We start from the raw sequence: 19,157 nt of genomic DNA, 5'->3' as shown, positions 1-19,157 counted from the left end.
TAATCCCTCGGGACAGAGGACCCCTCGGCCACCCAGCACTCCCCGGGCGGGGGCAGACCGGGACTGGGCCCCTGCTGGGTATGGCACTCACAGGGGCTGCCTTGGGGAGGTCAGAGGACATGGGACAACCTGGAAAGGACAGGGTGGGAGCCAGAATGGGGGACACCCTCCACGTCCGCCTCGCTGTGCTGGGTTGCAGAGTGGACGGAGGCATGAAAATCCCTCGGCGATTATGAGAAGCCCAAATGTGAACTCGGCAGAGAGCAGAAGGGCTAAATCCCACCCACACGTGTGCGCACACACCACACGCACCCTGCCCTCCTGCCAGCGTTCAAGAGGTCACAGGACACGCACAGAACTTATCCCCTGGAGTGGCCCGGGCGGTGAAAACGACTGTGACCTGGTGGCAGGCGGGGAACCGAGGGGATTCTGTAGTGTGATAAGTCCCTTTGCATAGTAAGTGTCTTCCGTGTGCTGCGGAGCATTGTAAGGTGCACATCTTCGTTTTCTAAAGCACCTGGCTGGGCCCGCGTTGACTCATAAACCCTCGGGGGGGGGACGGGGGGTGGACTCAAGTCTGCCCTTCTTTTCCTTCACTGCGAAGGGGCGTCGGGCAGAAGGCCCCCCCACTTTTGCTCTACTGAGGCTCTGCCCTGGTCATTCTATTTGGTCTCCGACTGATCGGGCGAGACCCCCCCACTTGAGGGGTGGCCTGTTTCACTCAGGGTCTGGAGTCCAATGTCAGTGGCATTCGGAAACACGCGTGCAGACATGCTGGGGTGCTGCCTGACTGAACATGTGAGCGCCCCAAGGCCCAGTCCAGGGGACACGTCGGGCTATCTGTCCTGCTGGTCCTCTGTCCCGCTGGGTCTCTGTGCAGGGTTGGGTTTGTTGGATGAAGTGGCCACTCTGCGTCCACCTTGTGGGGAAAGCTCCACCCTGTTTTCCACAGCGGCTGCAGCGCCCATGCATGCCTGTCTCCCCATGCCCTCGCCGGCACTGGGTGTCCTCTGGTTTTCATTTTGTCCTCAGCCTGCCGAGGGGGAGGGAGCCGTGCCTCTGAGGGTTTGGCCGAAAACACAAGGTGTGAGGCGGGGCAGTTGCCCCTCAGTGACAGATGTCGGGTGGCACGTGTGCCCCTGTGACCCCCACTGCGTGTTCATATCATGCACACTGGCAGACCAGGTCACCAGCTTCTCGGGGGGCTGTGTCCACACCCCCACTGGGATCCCCATCTCTGCCCTGTTCCCGCATCTGGGGCGTTTCCTGAAGCCTGGGCCCCAGGGGGTGGGCGGGAGGCCGAGAAAGGTCATTACCTCTGTATCTGCAGAACCACGGCTGCCCCGGAAATGGCCTCTGCCCCCCACCCTGCCGCCCCCGGCTGGTGTGCACAGGGGCTGGTGAGGCCGCCCTGTCACCAGCAAGCCAGGGACCACGCTGGCCTTCACTACTGGCTGCGTGGATCTGGCCGCAGCCATGCAGGGCCCGGGGCATCGGGCGGTGCCCAAGAATTGCAATCAACATCGGCCTGAGCACAGGAGTCTGGGGTCCCTGGGTCCTCGGTGCCGCCCCCGCCCCCCGGCCTCCAGGCAGGGCGGTATCGGTGAAGATCCCCAGAGCAACAGAGCTGGCAGTTTGAGATGCATTCATGTTTGAGCAGTTTTGTGAGGGGTTGGCTGGCATGACTGCGAGGACTGGCAGGTCCGAGATGCCCAGGGCAGGCCGGGGTGTCAGGCAGGAGCTGGCACCGGGTCTCGGGGCTGCGTGTCCCCCTTCTCTGGGAAATCTCAGCCTGTGCTCTGGAGGCCGCCTCCGGTTGGATCGGGGCCCCCCATGTTATCACTGTGGGTCAGCTGCCTGTGGGTGTATGTGTCTGTGGCCGGCTTCCGACCGCCTGGCTTGCCCGAGGGTGCCGGCGGCTGCCCCTGAGCCCCCCTCTCCCCGTCCGGGGCTCCACGAGCACTCTGACGCCTGCCCGTGGGGCTATGGCTCAGACCTCCTGGGGGGACACCGGCTTCACTTGCCTGGCTGCCCCGAGCGTCGACGGTCACGCGGCGTGTCTGCTTTTGTCAGTGGGTCTACGGGGCTGGAGCTGGAACCCGTGGCTGCAGCTGTCCGCCCCGAGGTCGCCCCACCGGGCCATGCACACCTGTGGGGGTGCCAGTGTTCCCCCAACCTAAACTCTGACGACGGGCTTCGAACCCACACTTCAGGTGTCCCCTGTCCCCAGTTCCGGGGACTGGCTCTGGTCGAAAGGAAGCGCGGACTCCCAGGGGTCAGTGTCGGGACCAGCGGAGCCTGACGGGACTGCGGGACAGTCCAGGGGGCCCCGGGCTCCGGTGTCCAGGGGCTCCCCCCGAGGTCTGCTGGGTTCCAGCACCGCTCACACCGAGGGTCCTCGTGGAACTGCAGCCCCTCCACCCTCAGACGGCCAGGGGCTCCGAGGGGGCACGCGTGGCTGTTGGAAGGGTTCTGTGTGGCCCTGCCGTGGGTCACCACGTGGAGGGACATCGTGCTGACAGACACACCTCACATGAGCTCAGTTGTACGTGGAATCTACAAACACCAGACTCGCAGAAAAAGAAATCGGATTTGTGGTGACGAGGGTGGGCCGTCGTCGGGTGGTGGGGGGCGGGGGTCGGAGGCCCGAGCCTCCAGTTACAAGGTGGTGGGTGAGTCCTGGGTGCGGCCAGCGCCACGGCTCGCGAAGCCAAAGGTTGCTGAGAGACCAGGGTTCAAGAGTCTCATCACTAGGGAACATAGACCTCATACCTGTCTGAGGTGGGGGATGTTAACCGAACCCGGGGCGGCGTGAGTGGCGCGGTTGCTCCGCCACATCCCAGCGCAGCCAAAACCTCTGCTGTCCGTGCACCCAGGAGCCATGGCTGGGCTCGGGGGCCGTGGCGGCGTGTGCACCGTGGGCCGTGCCTCCGTAACCCGGTGTCCTGTCTTGCAGGTGGCCATCATAGCGGGCAACTTCGAGCTGGCTGAGTACATCAAGAACCACAAGGAGACGGACATCGGTACGTGGGCGCGTCTGCGGACCCCGGCGGGCGCGGTGGGTGCGCGGACCCCCGGCGGGTGTGGCAGTCACTCCCCGCTCTCTGTCATCCTCATCAGATCAGTTTGGGGTCCGCGTTTAGTGAAACTGAACAGAAAGCAGAGGAGAAGTGATGCCTTTTCTGTCCCTGTTCTTGGGTTTTTTAAACTCGAGTGAGGCAGGGCTGGGGCTCAGGAACCCTCCGGGTTAGGGCGGGAGACTGGCGAAGCGGCCACCTGGGCGTGGTGGCTGTGCCGCCGGTGAGCCGGTTCCTCTGTGACTAACCTGAACGGGTTTATCGGAAGATTCTGTAACAGACACACCTCCCCTTAAAGAGACAGCGACGAAATGAGGCGCCAGAGCCAGGGCCACCGCCCTCTCCGCCCTCCTCCTGCACCCGCCCCACCGCACCCACCACGGTGCTGACCACCCTTGCCCTTTCTAGTGCCCCTCGCGCCCACCAGGAGGGCTGGCCTCGGGGCTCCTCCTCTCTCCCTCCGCCCTGCCGGCGGCTGGGCCCAGTCTTGCATCTTGGAAGAGCCAGCCGGCCTGTTTCCTCCAGCCCCGGGCTGGCACCGCAGCAGCAGCGGGGGGCAGCCCCACTGGACCGGCAGCGGTGAGCTTTTGCCCCCTGTTTGATGGTGGGGGCGAGCTGGACCCTGAGTCTGGCTGTGGAGGCCCTGCCTTGGGGGGTGTGTGGCTGTTCCCGCCCTGCCTCTGGGCACCGCAAGGCTGCAGAGCCGGATGCTGTGCTTGCATCGCGGGGCGTCCGCTGCTGAGCACCAGGCCTCCCCCAGGCTGTGCGATGCTGACGGGGAGCCCTCCTCTGAGCCGGGGCAGATCGCTGAATTGCTCTGAGATGCGGCCTGCGCCTGGGCCGCATCAGCACCTCCGTGAGCACATTATAGAGAGGGACGAGCGAGCGTCTGCACGGTGATTTAGAAAATGAAGTGTGCTCTCGGAGTCCCCCGCCCCCCATCCCAGAGCAGGACAATGAGATACGGCCGCCTGGAGGCCCAAACACGGTGCTGCTGGGAAGGATCCAGGCTTCCGTGAGGCAGGGCGCTCAGCACAGAGGGGAGAGGCCAGGGGAGGGAGGGTGAGGAAGGGTTCCCCCATGACCGGGGAGATTGCTCACGAGCCCCACAAGCTCCGTGGATCTCGGAGTTGTCTGCGGTGCTGACAAGCTCAGGGCTCCCCTCATTACCCTCATTAAGCGTGCACCTTGGCGGGGGCGCCCATGGCAGAGGGGGGCAGGAGGGGGCTTCTTCCCTGGCTCTTGGAATGGGGCCGAGAAGCACTGGGGACTGTGACCCCCGCCTCCAGCCCTGCCCTGCAGATCCTCGGCCCTTCCGGCCCATCTGCCGGCCTGCCCTCCCCCCAAACTGCCTCCAAACCCACCAAGCCCTCCATGCACAGAGTTAGTTTTGGGACCCAGGTTGGGGAGGGTCCTGGCCCCTCCTTTCCACTCTGAGGTATAATTAGATTTCTTGTCTGGGAAGCAAATGCCTCTTTAGAAACAGCAAAGCTCTTTTCTGTTATAGAAATGATACTGTTTGTTGGGTGGATACATTTTAGTTCCTGGTAATCCATTTGCCGTGTTGGGTGAATACGGTTCAGTTACTAGTAATGCACTTATAATGTTGGATGAATGTATTTTAGGTACTTAGTAATACGCTTACAATGTTGGGTGAATAAATTTCAGTTACCAGCAATACTCTTGGCAAATACATTTTAGTTACTTAGTAATATGTTTACAATGTGGGTGAATACATTTTAGTTACCTAATAACACATTTACAAGGGCGGCTGAATACATTTTAGTTACTGCTCCCCGTTCTGATCAATGACTTGGTGAAAGGGCGGAGGGCATGCCCTCTGGAGGTTGGGGGCGCCCTGACTGGCTGCTGTGACTTCCGAGTGTCCCGGTTCTGGGACTGAGGTGGGGGCACCTTCCTTCTGCACCTTCGTAAACCACCTGGGCTCCGTGAAGATGCGGGGCCGGCTTTTCCAATCTGGCGGCGGGGGTTCGTGCGCCGGGTCCCCTGCCGCGTGGGCCTGCCCAGTGGGCGCCCTGAAGGGGAAGGACCGCACAGAAGCGCCCTGCTTCCCGCAGGTCCTTCAGATCTCAAAGGGGGAGGGGAGGGGCCTCCTCTCTCCCCCGAGCGTCTGATGAAGGTCTGTGGTTGTGAACCCGGAGGCTGGCACCGTGGCCACTGTCCCATCTCAGTCCACTCTGTGGACCACGTCCCGGGGGAGACGAGGGACGTGAGGCTGTGGGCTCCTAGTGGTTGGGATGTCACTCAGTGCCCCGACCCATCGACGCACCGTGAACCTGTTGAAAAGTCCCGATTCAAGGCTGTGTTCGCCGAACCTCCGGGCTCGAGCCCAGCGGTGTGCCCTGCGCCCTGGCTCCCCCGGCTCTGCGTCCCTGTCCCCCGCCCCCCGTTACTGGTGGGATGTGCGTGGGTGGGGGGCAAGCCTGGTGCTGGCCCTGCCCTTGGCCCCAGTGGGTCTTGTCACTTCCGCATTCGGGTCGTTTCAGGTGCCGAGGAGGAACTGGCATGGGGCATGGCCTTGGGAGTTGGACGCCCAGAGTCAGACCGGGGCAAGGGCCAAGGGACTGTAGGCGGTTTGGGGGGCAACATCTGGAGGCCCGGGCAGAGCGCGGGGCGGTGAGTCAGGAAAGGACGCCCGTTCAGGTGTGCTGAGGGCAGGCGAGAGCGCAGGTGCCAGGTGCGATGGGGGACCCAGCGGGCCGAGACAGCGAGCCTTCGCAGCATCCCGCCCCAAGGTGGCGCTGTTCATGCGTTCACCCTGAGGTTCAGGTTCCTGGTGCGTTCCGGCTCCCTCCTAGTGCCCAGGGAAACCCTCACCAGGGAGGCGCGGACACCTGTGGGGTAAGCTGCGTGGGTGTGTGGGAGCACCGATGGCGCCTCCCATGCAGGAGTCCCCCAACACACGCCGGAGGGGTTGGTCCCACGAGGCTTTGAACCCAAGTTCATCCGCCTCAGGAGCATTCTGTCCGTGGAACCGCCGCGCGCGCCCATTGCCTCCGCATGCAGCCGAGGGGCACGGATGGTGTCTGCCTTCCCCACAGGGCCTGGCACGTAGTAGGGCCTCAGTACACCAGTCCGCCGAACGAGTGGTTCCTCCCCCTGCCAGTGTTCCCCTTCCAATGTCAGCCCCCCACCCTTCTTGACATGAACACCCAGCCCCCACACCAGCCGAGGGTGTCAGGGGTGGAGCCTCGTGTGCTGGCCAGGGTGTGTCGTCTGTCTGCTCAGCAGGGTCTGGGGACAAAGGTCACGGGGGCTCTGGAGCGCGGAGGCAGGGGGCTGGGGTTGTGGGGGGCCGGGTTCCCTGTCTTTGCACCAGGTGGTGGTTCCGGGGCCGTGTTCGCGGGGGGGCCCCAGGTGGCAGTGGGTGAGGCTTCGTAGCTCCCGCGCCTTCCAGCGTCAGTGGCTTGGCTCCCCCGACCCTGCATCGTCGGGGTCCCTCGAGGGGGCTGCCACCACCTGTCTTGGTCAAGGCTAATTCAGCTTCTGTTCGCTCCTGGCCTCTTGGGTGGTGGAGAGAGTCTGGCATGGTCGCTGGAGAACTTCAATATGTCTGCCGAGGGCTGTTTGCCTGTTACCGTGGGAAGGGCCATGGGCTGTGTTTCTAGGTCTTGGTCACCTGCAGGCCTTGACCTGTGAGCTGCACCGCAGCAGGGAGGGAGCACGAAGCAGCGGGGCCCTGTGTCCTCAGCCGGAGGCCGTGGGCCTCGTGGACACGCAGTAAGGCTGGGGCACCCGTGGAGCAGCTGGCCTCCGGGGCCCCAGTTCGCAGCTCAAAGGGGATGGAGGTCAGGGCCGCCTCTGCCTGGGTCATGTGGGGTCACATTGCTGAGCACAGCTACCATGCTGGGCTCCCCGGGTGGGGGCGCAGGGGCCGTTCTGACGCTTCCGCGTGAGTGGACTGATGCCCAACATTTTGTGGAGTTCCCATGTGCTGCCTGCTACCTGGGGGTCTTTCTGCGGAAGTCCCTTTAAAAGCCGTACCAGCCTCTGCCCGGGAGGGACGGGCCCTCTGTTCCCCAGTGCAGCCCGGACATCGGGGCACTTCGGAGCCTGTGATGGGGCTCTGGGAGTGGACAGTAAACCCGCCAGAGCCGGCAAAGGGACTAACAGGTGGGCGCCCCCGGGCTGCAGAATCCGAAAGTGAGTCTGGAGCGCCCTGTGGACGCACCTCTGTCCCTTTAAAAGGGAGACCACACCCGGGCGTGCCCCCGGGCTGCTCGCAGTTCGGTGGTGTGTGTGTGGCTGCCCCCGATGCCGTGGGTCTGCTGAGTGTTTCCCACTCTCTACCTCTTTAAAAAAAAAATCAAACGCAGCCTGCATTTGGTTATTTATTTGCCAGCTGGGAGAAAGTGGTGGCTTAAAAGCCACCGTGAAACCCAAGTTGATCCTTGCGTGTCGTCCTCCAGTGCCAAGCAGTGGCTGAGGGCATGAGCCCAGCGGGGTTTAAGAGCTTTGCCACGGGGGCTTTACCATGGCCCCGGGACGACGGAGGCCCCCCAACGCCAGGCTGCCGGGGGCCCGGGGAGCGCGCGGCCGCGATAGCCATGCAAATACCAAGCATGTGGCCAGCTGAGGGGCTTTGCGCGGGGGCCACCTATTCTTCGCGGTCTCCGTTGTTTTTGTTTTTGCCCGGCTTTCCGGGGAGATGCACAGGCAGATGGAGTAGATGACATGGGTTGTGCGTCTTCGACCGAACAAGGTTTGTCCTCCTGTGTCTCGTCCTTCCGCAGCTGCGGTGAGGGAGCAGGCGGTTTGGGTTTCTGAAAGCGGAGCGCGCTGGGCTGATGTGTGAGCTGGGCCATCTGATTAGCCGACTAGGGGGACTTGGTTACCGTTGCTAGGTTGCAGGACCGAGAGCCTGGAGAATTATGCTCAGGAGATGCAGAGGTGTGGGATGGCGAGAGGGTGGTATTTCCACGCCGATTTCCCCAGGCGGTGTTTGGGGAGGCCGCGCGGACGTGTGCAAGGTGTGTGTGTTTGCGTGTGAGGGCGTGAAATACACGCTGCGCCAAGGGGTGATTTTTCCTTCCAAATACCTGTTTGGCAGGCAGGCACCCCCTGCTGTGAAACGAAATAGACTGGAGAGCGCTCGGTCTTCCTGGCACTTCCCTGACGCGCGCACCTCGCGGGGGGACCTGGGCCAGGGTGTCCGGCAAACATGGCTCCCTGCGCAGGTCCCGGGAAAGCCCCGAACCCTAACTCTTTCCTCTCTTTGGCTCCGGGCGATCGGGTCGGCCTCGCCCAGCCCCCCATCATGGGCTTTCGGGGCGCTCCTTCCCGAGGACGGCGTGTGAGAGGACGGCAGGCAGCTGCTGTCTGCCGTCCCAGAGATGATTTTCGATGCGAGTGGCAGGGGATGGAGACGAACTCGAGCCCGGGAGAGGCGGCAGCCCGCGCCCATGCAAGCGACCCGTCACAGGCGATGCTGCTTGGTCGCCTCCCGCCTGCCACCTTGGCCGAGGCAGCGTGCGGTGCGTGGCTGTTCCTGCGAAGGCTCAGTCTGGCCAGCACCGACCCTCCGGACACAGGGGCCACTTGCCCTCCAGGCGGCGCCAGCCCCGCTCTGGGGTCCCGATGGTTCTCCTTTGCGTGTCTGCCGAGGGGCTGGCCACAGGCCGGCTGCCGCCGCCTCCTCCACTCCGCGTCCGTCGGGAAGTTTTCTGCTCTGAGTCACAGGCCGTGGCTGAGTTGCTGCGTCGTGTTGCGAGCTAAGGTGGCGGCGTCTGTGGCGGCCACGAGGTGCTGGCCTGTTCTGTTGGGAGGGTGTTTTCACACGGGGCCGACTTTCGGCCCCGAGGCGGGGACTGTTGGCTTGGAGGTCCACGGTGGTCCTCGGTCTGTCCCAAGTGCCATGCTGACTGTCCTCTGGGACTCGATGGCGACCACAAGGCCTCGGCCCCCTGCCAAGTGCGTTTGCTCGTGCCTTGTCCTCACCCGCCGTGCTCCGTCTCTGGGGCCCCCACCCTCCTGTCCCCACACCCTAAGCAGCCCCCTCGTGGCTCACAGGTGGCCTCAGCACCCAGCCCGTGGGAGGAGACCCGGGCAGGGGACAGGTCCTGCTGTGCCCCCTTCTCATGGAGCCCCCGCCGCCCGATCCATGTGTGGCGCACCCAGCTGGCTGCCACTGCGCACGCCCCACAGGAGAAGCTAGGGAGCTGCCCACCTCCCCACACACATCCACGCTCCCGCCCTCTGGGCTGAACCAGTCCCCACGCCCGAGCCTTTCTGGGGGCTCCCTTCCTGGTCTCGGGCAGGGCTGGCCCTTTGGGGAGACCCCCCAACTCTGCCTGGGACCTGCTGTCGCCCCAGACCCCCACTGTGAGTCCTCCACAGGTCGCATTCAGTGCCAGCACCTCTGTGTCCACGACTCCAGCCACGTTAGGTCCCCAGCCCCTGTGATAGCAAACACTGTGGTGTCTCATCTCCTTCGTCCTCCTCGAGTGACATCACAGATAACATAACAAAGGCAGGTAATTTGTGAGGTCGACATCACCTTTGAACCAACCCACAAAGGGACGGGGGCCAGAGAGGCAGGGACCACACAGTGACGGTGGCCTCCATGAGGCTGCCTGAGGCAGGGGCCCACTGCCCGCCTGCACAGGCACCGCCAGTGTCCTAGGCTCCTTGGCCACCGTGGGGAGCGCCTCTTGGTCAGGCTCCAACCTCACGGGACACACGCGTTCTGCCACTACGTGGCACTGCTCGCCCGGGAACTTCAGGGAGTGTCCAACCGTGCCGGAGTGTGTGTGTTTGGAAGTCAGACGGGGGAGGTTGTGTGCTCAGATGGACGGGCTCTGCCTCCTCGGGGGGGGTCCGAGGGTCACCCCCGCTCACTCGGACCGCCCAACACACTGCTGGATGGTGTGTGTCTCGGCCCTGCCCACCCCTTGGGAGAAGTACACCCACCACCCATCGGCATGACCCCCAAAACTCCCTCAGGCAGGTGCCCACCCTCCAGGAGAGCACACTGCCTCCAGTAGGAATTGGGGTCCGTGCCCCCAGGCGGGAGGCAGGCTGGACGCTGCTCCTGCTTGCCCAGGCCCGCCCACAGGCTCATCCCCAGGGCTTCCTGCTTCTTAGGGGGCAGCGCCCTCTCCCTGCTTGTCTCAGCCGACCCCCGGCCCCCAGGCCAGCTGACCCGGCCCCTAACTCTGGTCCTCAGCATGTCCTTGTCTCAGGGTTGGTGCGTTCCGTCTGAGGTTGAGAAACTTCTCTTTGGCCGTGATGAACCAAGTGCATTTTCAGTGTGGACAGAGGGTCCCCGAGTTCTAGAACTTTTCCTGACTCCCATCTCCGGGGAGGAAGCCTGGGGGCCCCATGGAGATCAGCCGCTGTGCTGAGACTTCACTGTGAAAGCGGAGGAAGGAAAGGCGAGGTGTTTGTAATTGTCTTTTGGGGGTGACGGTTGATGACCCCGGGGACACCTGGACGCCGAAGGTGAAGGATTGGAGCAGAACCCTGGAGATGCCCTGGAGACCCCCGGGCCCCCTCCCTGGGAGGCCCTGAGCCGGGTCTGAGCACGCTGGGTGCTCAGGAAGCAGGCCAGGGTGGCCCTTGGCACCGGCCCGCACGCGCCCCTAGGCCACGCTCAGACCACTGTGTCTTCTAGGGCAGTTCCTGGTCCCGCCTTCTTTGTCGGCCCTGCCCTGCTGCTCCGACAGTGTCCCACCTTCTGCTCCTTGGCTCAGGCCGTCCCTGTCCCGCGACCACCCCCGCCCAACCCCATGGCCCGGCCCATCCCGCCCTCCGTTCCCAGCCCTGACCCCCATTTGCGGGACCTCCCTTTCACGTTCAGAGTATCGGCTCCTTTCCTAGACATCGGGTGCATGGCTCATGCCCTGGGCTAGATGGTGAGCTCCCAACACCATCCAGTGGGTTGTCTTGGCCCCCAGTGCCCCCAGTGCCCAGGAACCAGCCCAGCAGTTACGTACTGACCGAGCAAGCGGGCAGATGGGAGGCGGGCTGGGAGACTCAGAGGGGCCACCTTGCCATCACCCGGCTGCCCGCAGAGGCCAGGGGTTCCTTATGGTCCCAGGGAGGTGTTGGGACCCGTGAACATCCCTGCCGTGTGTCCCCTGACTGGCCAGGCCTGGGAGCCACTGCAGGGCCCTGGTAGGGCCTGGGTCAGTCAGCACCCTGGCGCCGGCAGGGGGCCTGCGAGGACCGTCGTCCCTCAGTGAGCCCGGCGGAGCCCTGACTGGCCCTCGGGAAGTGTGTGCCCCAGGGTGTCTGGGCTCTGCCGTGCGCAGCCCCGCACAGTGTGCGTGCTGGGGCGGGGGAAGCCGCAGAAACCCCGATTTCCACGGATACTCGAAGGTGGCGGGGGGTGGGTGGCAGATGAAAGCAGGGGCCGAGTGCAGGAAGAAGGTGGGTTTCCTCTGGAATCTTCCTCGGCCTCTGGGCGGCCCCGGCGTCTCAGGTCATCTCAGCCACTACACCCAAGCACGGGCTCCGCCTGTGGGCTGAGCCTGACTCCAGCAGGGACCCGAGCATCCTCCCTGGAGGCCCCCCGCCGTGGGTCTGTGGGCAGCCGGGCCCCATCATTCGGGCTGGGGCCGGCCTGGGCGGGAAGAGGGCAGTGTGGAAGGCCGCCCAAGGCAGGGCGGCGGCCCCGTGGGGCTGCGGCATGTGAGTTCCTCTGTGCCCCATTCGGCCCCCTCTGAAGCCCCCTTTCCAGAAGGGCCTGTCCTTGCCCCCCGGGTTCCAGCGCGAGGCAGGATGTGGGCCCCTGGGAGCTGACCCCTCACCGCCAGCCAGTTCAGCCTGCTCCCTCGGGCTGTCCCCAGGCTATGTGTGTGCCAGGGTCTCCGCTGGGTGGCGCCGGCGACCCCATGACAAGGTACCAAGCGTTCTTGAACGTGGTCACCTCCTTCTGGGTAGGCTCCCTGGAATTTTTATCAGTGTTCTTGGGGGTGGTGACTCCCCTGCTCTTGAGAGTTAATGAGAACCGTTGGGACTTTGAGTCACTTTGCTCTTTAGCAAAGACATTTGTCCAGCTTTTCTTTAATGGAGAGGTGACATGAGGTCTCGCTAGAAACTGTAGGAAGCAACTGGGCAGACACGGGTGCCCCCCCCCCGCCCATGAATGCTCAGTGTTCCTTCCCAGGGCACCCCACTGGGTTGAGTAGTGTCTCCACCCCCCACCAAAATCATATTTCGCCAGACCTGAGTGTGGCCTTATTTGGAATTAAGCTGGTGGCAGAATTAATTAGTTCAGGTAAAAATTAGGCCATCCTGGGTGAGGGTGGCCCTAAAGCCAGGGAGAGGGGAGAGAGCCTGCCACACTGAGAACCTCAGGTCCACACAGGGAGGACGGCCCAGGGGCGCCAGGGTGGCGCTGGGGACAGCAGGGCCCCTGGAGCTGGAAGAGGCCAGATGGGTCCTGCCCCACAGCCCCCAGAGGAGCCCCAGGTTTTCCTCCCGTGGCCCAGCACCGTGAGCGGATCCGTTCCTGCTGGTTGGAACCACCAGGGTGTGGACCTTTGTCTGGTAGCCCCAGGACGCCAATTCAGAGACCACGCCCGTGTTTAAGGTGACCTCCCTCCGCTGACTGGAGTGGGCGCAGCTGCCCGGAAGTCACTCACACCTGCCAGGCACACTTTGGGCTCACGGGCCCTTCGGGGGAGACATCTTCCTCGGTCCTGCCGCTGAGAGGCAGCCTGGGGGAGCCCTGTGGCCCAGGGAGAGACTGGGGACACGCCGCTGGCTGCTGTCCAGGCCAAGGGCACCGGGTTGGCTTTAGACGCCTGCCCTTACCCTCTCGCAGCCCGTGGCACACCCGGCTGGAGGACACCACCTGGGGGTCCCCCCCGGAGGTGACGGAAGGCCCCGGGCTGGGCCGTGACCGACACACCCCACCGCACTCCACCTCCGTCAGGTCAGGAAGTGATTCTCCCGACGCCAGGCCAGTGGGGGGCACTGGCGCCCTGGCAGCCCCTTCTCCAGAAAGTCTGGCTCCATTTCTGGAGGCCTGTGGGGTCTTGCTTTGAAAAGCAAGGGGTTGGGTAGGAACTGGGGCTGCTGGTAGAGGCCTGTGGGTCGGTGGTTCTTACCAGTCTCTCCCGTTTTATCGTCAGTTGTTTGTGTTTGTGTTTGTGTCTGTTTCTCTGCCAGCCAGGGGGCTCTGACCCGCCGGCCCACTCAGTACTGTGTGGGAGAGCTGGACCTTGCCCTCTGTCTGCCTGGCCCCAGAGCTCGGCTGTCCCTCTCCTGGGTGTTGGAAAACTAGTGCCGCCAGCCTCCAGTGGTCATGGTGAGGTTTGGCTAGGAGTAACCAGTCATTCTGAATCTTAAAGAGGTTTGCCCTTCCGAAGCAATCCGCCGTGGTGTCCCAGCACTGAAGCAGTATCCCATGGTGTCTGAGTTCCAGTTCCTTCTGTCTCATGGCCCAGCCAGGTGTGACTTTGTTCCCAATTCCCCTCATGGTCCAAGGTGGCCGCTTCAGCTCCACCCATCACATCATCATCCTCATCAGCAGGAAGAAAAAAGGAGCAGGAGACAGGCAGACCCCCCCACCTTGCAGAGACACTTTTCTTAAGGGGAAATGTTGCTTTTGTTTGCATCCCATTGGCTAAGACCTTGTCACATGGCTCCCTTCTGGAAGGGGGATGTCACCTCCTTCTCAGGAAGCCAGGGGCCCTGCTGGGGGGTCAGGCGCCGTTCCAGAGGCGGACACAAGCACAGAAAGGGGGGACAGACAGGAGCCGGGGCCACACCGGCCCTTCCTTTTGCCTTCGATGGGGAGAAGGCCTTTTCCAGAGGAAAATCTCTCCTTCTCAAGCCCCGAGGCTCTGGGCAGCGGAGCCCTGCCTTCCTTCCAGAGCCCTCGGAGGACCTCAGCCACACTCACCTCTTTCCGTGCTTGTCTTGAGCCTGGCCGGTGGCATGTGCCGTTTCACAGAGGCGGAATGCGCCGGGGCTCGGGGACCCCTTCCCAGAGCCCAGTCGAGGGGCTGGCCTCGCAATCCTCCTTCTCCCCCTCTCCCCACTCACAGGCGGCCCCTCAGGTCCCTGTGGGTGGCACCCGGAGCCCTACGTTCCTATCCCTGGGGAACAGACGGAGCCGCAGACAGTTGTCCCAGGCGCTGGCGGTGACAGCACACAGTTCAGGCTGCAGCTTGGGCCCCTGGGACTCATTTGCTCCCTTCTGGAAGGGAGAAGGGTTTAGGCGAACCTGAACCCTCCTCGTGGGTCACCGGGTCAGAGGCCGGAGCGGCCACGTGGCACCAGCGCCCCCTGCACTGGATGCCCGCTCAGAGTCATGTCCCCCTTTGTGACCCTGGGGGTGTCTGCAGTCAGGCTCCCCAGGGCCCTGACCCTGGAAAGATTGTGCCCCGAGGTGTAACTGTGTCGGGGGGCACGCCACCTCCCTCAGCCTCACAGCGCTGTGTTGGGGTTGCACGTGCCTCTGGCGGATTCCGTGGCCGCCTCTGCTGGACACTCGCCTGCCCTGCTGCCTTCTCCCACCGCCCGGATGCTCTAGACTTCCGGCCCGGTAAGCCCTGCGCTGGGGAAGCCACCCCCCACGCTGTTTGGCTTGGACTGCGGACCCTATTTTGCACAATCTGGCTCCAGGGTCCCCAGAATGCCATGGAACTCACTCTGGGAAAAAGACAGCGTCAACACCGGGGCCGCCGTAAGACAGCGGGGCCTGGCGGGGTGCCCGGGGCCGGCTGGGGGCGTTGCTCGCCCCTGCAGGCATGCTCAGAGGGGGTGCCGGCTGTCATTCAAACCCACAGCCCCCAGATTCCTGGCAGCTCACAGGCAGATTCTTCAAGCCAAAGTGTAAGACACATTTTCATAAAATAGTAACTAGACACCGGCATTTAAAGTCAGATTCCATGCAGACGTCTGGGGTTCTGGCTGCTTTTTCAGGGAGGAGCGATAATACTGCTGCGGCTAAGAGACTGGGGGTGAGGTGTCCGGGGCGCCCCCTCCTGTTTTGTGGGCCAGAAGGAGAGGAGCGGGGACCCCGGGCTCTCCAGCGGCTGCAGACGAGGAGGAGCCGCCTGTGCCCCAGGCCCTGCCGGGCCTCCCGGTGCCATAAGGAAGCCGTACCCCACGCCGGCCAGTTCCCTGAGCCGTTCACCCCGTCCCGCAGCCCTTGAGTCGTCCACAGGGCACATCACTGGGTCCTGTCCATGCCATCCTGGGCTGGCTCAACCCTGAACCCATTATGAGGGTTTCAGTGGGTGGGGGTGCCCCCAGGCCGAGCTGAGTAGGTTCAAGTGTCTGAAGACTGTGGACGTATTTACATGGCTATTCGTCCAGCATATGAACCCGGAGCCCAGAGCTGAATTAACTGGGAACCCAGTGTGGGAGCTGGGACCTTGGGGGGCAAGACCAGGTGCCTGGAGGGGGCGCTGTTACTAAGTGCAGAGAAAGCCCAGGCAGGCTCCCCTGGTCCAGTCCCCTTTCCAGAGCAATTTAAAAGTTAAAATGCCTCAGTCAGGGTGGGGTGGGGATAGCCCCCCTCCTTGTGGGAGATCTAGAAGCCAGGTGTGTCCCCCTGGGTTTGACACTGACACCAGCTCCTGGGGCGGACACCTGTGCTTCCGGCTGGTGGAGGCATGGACCGGGCCCTGCTGAGGTGGCTGTCCTGCTGGGCAGCACCGCGCAGCTGGGACCTGACGCAGGGGCCTGGGCGGCCTTGGTCTCCCCAGGGCTCTCACAGTGCCCTGCACCGGGGCCTGGGCCCTTCTCCTGGGTGGGCCTGCCTCCCAAATTCGTGAAATGAGGGCTCAGCCATCTCGTTTGTGGGTCCCGCAGACCTAGCCGAGTCATGCCCCCTCCTCAGAGCGGAGGAGGGGGAGCAGGCTCCTTGACGGGTGGTCCTTTGTGACCACAGAGGATTCCTAAATAACAGGTGCGTTGGCCACCCCTCTGTGGCAGGGCTGCCCCCAAGGCGCCACGTGTGGGCTCACAGCGCCCCACCGGGGCAGGGCCCCCCGTAGCTGGGACTGTGCCGTGTGGCCTGGGGCGGGTCACGGGACCATGGCACGGCTCCCTGTAGCGCCGAGACTCGCGGCACATGGGCACATCGTGAGCACTGCTCCTGGCAGCCGAGGCATCCCCGCCACTGGCTGCAGGCCCCTCCTCCATTCGAGGGCGCACAGCCCGAGGCAGCGAGACCTCGGCTGTGCCCCGGGCAGCCCGAAGAGGGGAGCGCTGTTTGCTGCCCGGACGGCCAGACGGGCCCTCCCTCCCCCCACTGACTTCGCTGCGGCCTTGGTCCCCACCCCCCCCCACCCCCCACCCCCGCTGCTCTCCCACTCCTCAAAAGACGGGAAGCCCAGGCCTGGCCTGAGGGGGCACACGTGCCCTGGAGCCCCTGCCCTCGGCCCCGGTCTCCCAGGGGTGCCAGGACGTCCAGTGCTTCCCCCGCGTGGGCCCCTTTTCTGCCTTCCCGCGCAGTCCTGCTGACCAACCGCAGGAGGCTCGAGCCTGCGCCGTGAGTGGCACCCAGCCCCACCTCGCGGGGTCTATTTTCGGCCTGTGCTGCAAACCCGCTGGCAGGGTGCTGTCTCTCCCCTTTGTTCGCTCCCTCTCCGTCTCTGTAATTACAGGGAGTGTCGATTCATTCACTAGGGCCCTGGGTTGGCTTCTGTGCTGCTCTGGGCCCCTCCTCTCCTTTCCTCGCTGAGAAAGATCCTGTTTCTCCGGGGCGCTGCGTCCTCCACAGTCGGCCTCAGATCTCTGGGAGCCTTCTTGGTGGGTGATTCGGAGGCACGCCCGTGTCCTCAGTGTCCGGGGGCCCATCCAGCTCCAGGCCCCTGCTGTCGGCTTCCCAGGATTCTCCCTCCTCATGGCGCTGGCCGTGTGGCTGACCAGCACCTCCGCTGGAGCACGCTCAGCCGCGTGGGTGGAGTGTCCAGAGACCTGGAAGGGGCCGACATGTCTCTGTCCGTTCCCCGGGGGGGGCGGGGCCAGCCTGCAGCTCCGGCGGCACCCACTTCCTTTATTTCTCGGGAAGAGAGCCGTTTCCAGTTCAAAGTGCGGTTGCGATCGCCTGGTCGCAGAAAGCAGAGTCACTCTCTGGGGCGTGCAGGGGCCAGAGTCTCTCTAGAGCCACAGACACAGCCGGACCGTTGGACCAGCCATCCCACCCCCGGCACGTGNTCCGCTGGAGCACGCTCAGCCGCGTGGGTGGAGTGTCCAGAGACCTGGAAGGGGCCGACATGTCTCTGTCCGTTCCCCGGGGGGGGCGGGGCCAGCCTGCAGCTCCGGCGGCACCCACTTCCTTTATTTCTCGGGAAGAGAGCCGTTTCCAGTTCAAAGTGCGGTTGCGATTGCCTGGTCGCAGAAAGCAGAGTCACTCTCTGGGGCGTGCAGGGGCCAGAGTCTCTCTCTCTCGTTGGACCAGCCATCCCACCCCCGGCACGTGGTCCGAGGGGCGGCATCAGAGAAGGCAGGTGCCGGTGTGGGGAGGTGCTCCCAGTGGAGGTCTTCATCAGACGTGATAAAGCCTCGAATGACCTCAGCCCGGCCCAAGGAAGTTGTCCCACGAAACCACGGCCCTTAGACACTAAACATTCTAGAATGGGGGACAGAGAAGCCAAGCATGCGGTGGCCTTGGGGACAGACCTTTCAGAAGGACAGCATGTGGAACCAGAGCCGCGTTGCCTCCGGGTGCTGCCATCTGGGCGATTGTCAGACGAGCTCCCCAACCTGGCATTTTGCCCGTCCCTTCACGGACAGCCGTGGCCGTGGGGGCAGGGCTAGGATTTTGGGGGGGAGGGACCCTCGTGCCCCCGACACGGAAAGCGCACTGCAGTTTCAGGTGCAGAAGCTGAGCGGCCTGAACTGCTGGCTTCCTACTCCAGGGGGTGCCCTGCTGACCCCATTAGGAAAGTGGGGCATCGCTTGGCCTTTTTAAAGCAGGATGTTAATGAGGTGAAGCAGTTCTGCGGGGGCGCCTCCAGCCGGGACAGGGTGCTCGGGGATCCTTCCTGTCCCTGCCAGGGGCGTTCGCTGCGATGCAGGGGGTGTGCGGCAGGGGTGGGGGGGTGGGGAGCAGCGCAGGCCCCTCCCCACCCCCCAAGTGCCGAGGACCACGGGGCGGCTGGGGCATCGAGGCCCCTCCCCGGGGGCGGGGTTCGCCCAGCTGGACTGAGAGCAGAGGAGGAAGGAGCCAGTGGTGCGGCCGTTCACTCTGGTCCTGCTGCTTCTGGGCAGGTTGGCATCCCAGACCCCGGAGTCATCAGGTCCTCCTCTGCGTGACCTGTTGTGCCACAGGAGACAGGTGACAACACGGCCCAGCCAGGGGGCCTCTGAGAATGTGCCACCCACGGGGGGAGAAACAGGGTCCTGGCGTGCTGTCCCTCCGCCCTGCTGCCCCTGCCTTGGGGGTTGGGTTCTTCCTGGATTCGGGGTTTTCCTGAGGGGCGTCTAATAAAACACCACAGCCAGCCAGGCCCTGGAAGGAACTCGTGTGGAGGTTAAATCAGTTGCCAAGGCTTAATTAGTTCCCAAACACGAGTCTGCATCAGGACCTGCTAATGAGGCGCGGCGCTGAGGCGGGGCTCCACTGGCGCCCGTGGCCCGTGCAGCGTCGTGGGCTCGTGTCCCAGCATCCTGACACCTGTGCGGGTCTCCTGGGCTAGCACCTTGGCCCGAGAGGTAGGGGCGTCCCTTGTACCCACCCTGGCTCCCAGCCTCCCTGGGGTGCCGGACATTCGTGAAGGTGGGGTTCCCGTGTTGAAACAACCCCCTCAGTGTCTGCGATCCTTCCCAGCCAGGCTGTAGAGAGGCTCCGAGCGATGGTTTGCCCCGGGGCTCACCCAGGGCGGTCTCCACACCAGCCACACCAGCCACACCCGCTGCCCGTAGGCATGGGGACCCAGAGCTCACTGCTAGATGACATGTGTGCCCGTGTGCAACGGGGGTGGGGCACCTTTTGCGTCATGTGTGTGTATGTGCCTGTGATGACACCTTTGGGTGGTAGCCAACCAGCCCGCGTCCGGGGAGCCCAGACCTGCTCCTGATGGTGGCGGACTCTGAACAAAATACACAAACATGGCCACAGTAACTGCTGGAAGGCGTTGGCAGGCAGCTGGG

General features: G+C 63.9%; 1 protein-coding gene across 6 annotated transcripts in view; it reads left to right on the top strand.

Annotated features, from left to right (window-relative positions):
• The window catches only part of SHANK2 (SH3 and multiple ankyrin repeat domains 2), a 285,739-nt gene that overhangs the window by 70,601 nt on the left and 195,981 nt on the right, over positions 1-19,157 (top strand). For 5 of the 6 annotated variants that reach the window (XM_037062593.1, XM_037062592.1, XM_037062594.1 and 2 more), the window contains exon 10: positions 2,957-3,023. In XM_037062593.1, coding sequence (XP_036918488.1) covers positions 2,957-3,023 — 67 coding nt within the window. Of the gene's footprint in view, positions 1-2,956; positions 3,024-7,478; positions 7,801-19,157 lie in introns of those variants that run through there. The other variant, XM_037062595.1, reaches the window with a different exon arrangement.

Source organism: Sturnira hondurensis, unplaced genomic scaffold (assembly GCF_014824575.4).
Source record: "Sturnira hondurensis isolate 20B ecotype Veracruz unplaced genomic scaffold, ASM1482457v3 Scaffold0014099, whole genome shotgun sequence".
In the NCBI taxonomy this organism is placed as follows: Eukaryota; Metazoa; Chordata; class Mammalia; order Chiroptera; family Phyllostomidae; genus Sturnira; species Sturnira hondurensis.
The sequence above is the reverse complement of the archived record's forward strand: the minus strand, read 5'-3'. Positions and strand labels throughout refer to the sequence as shown.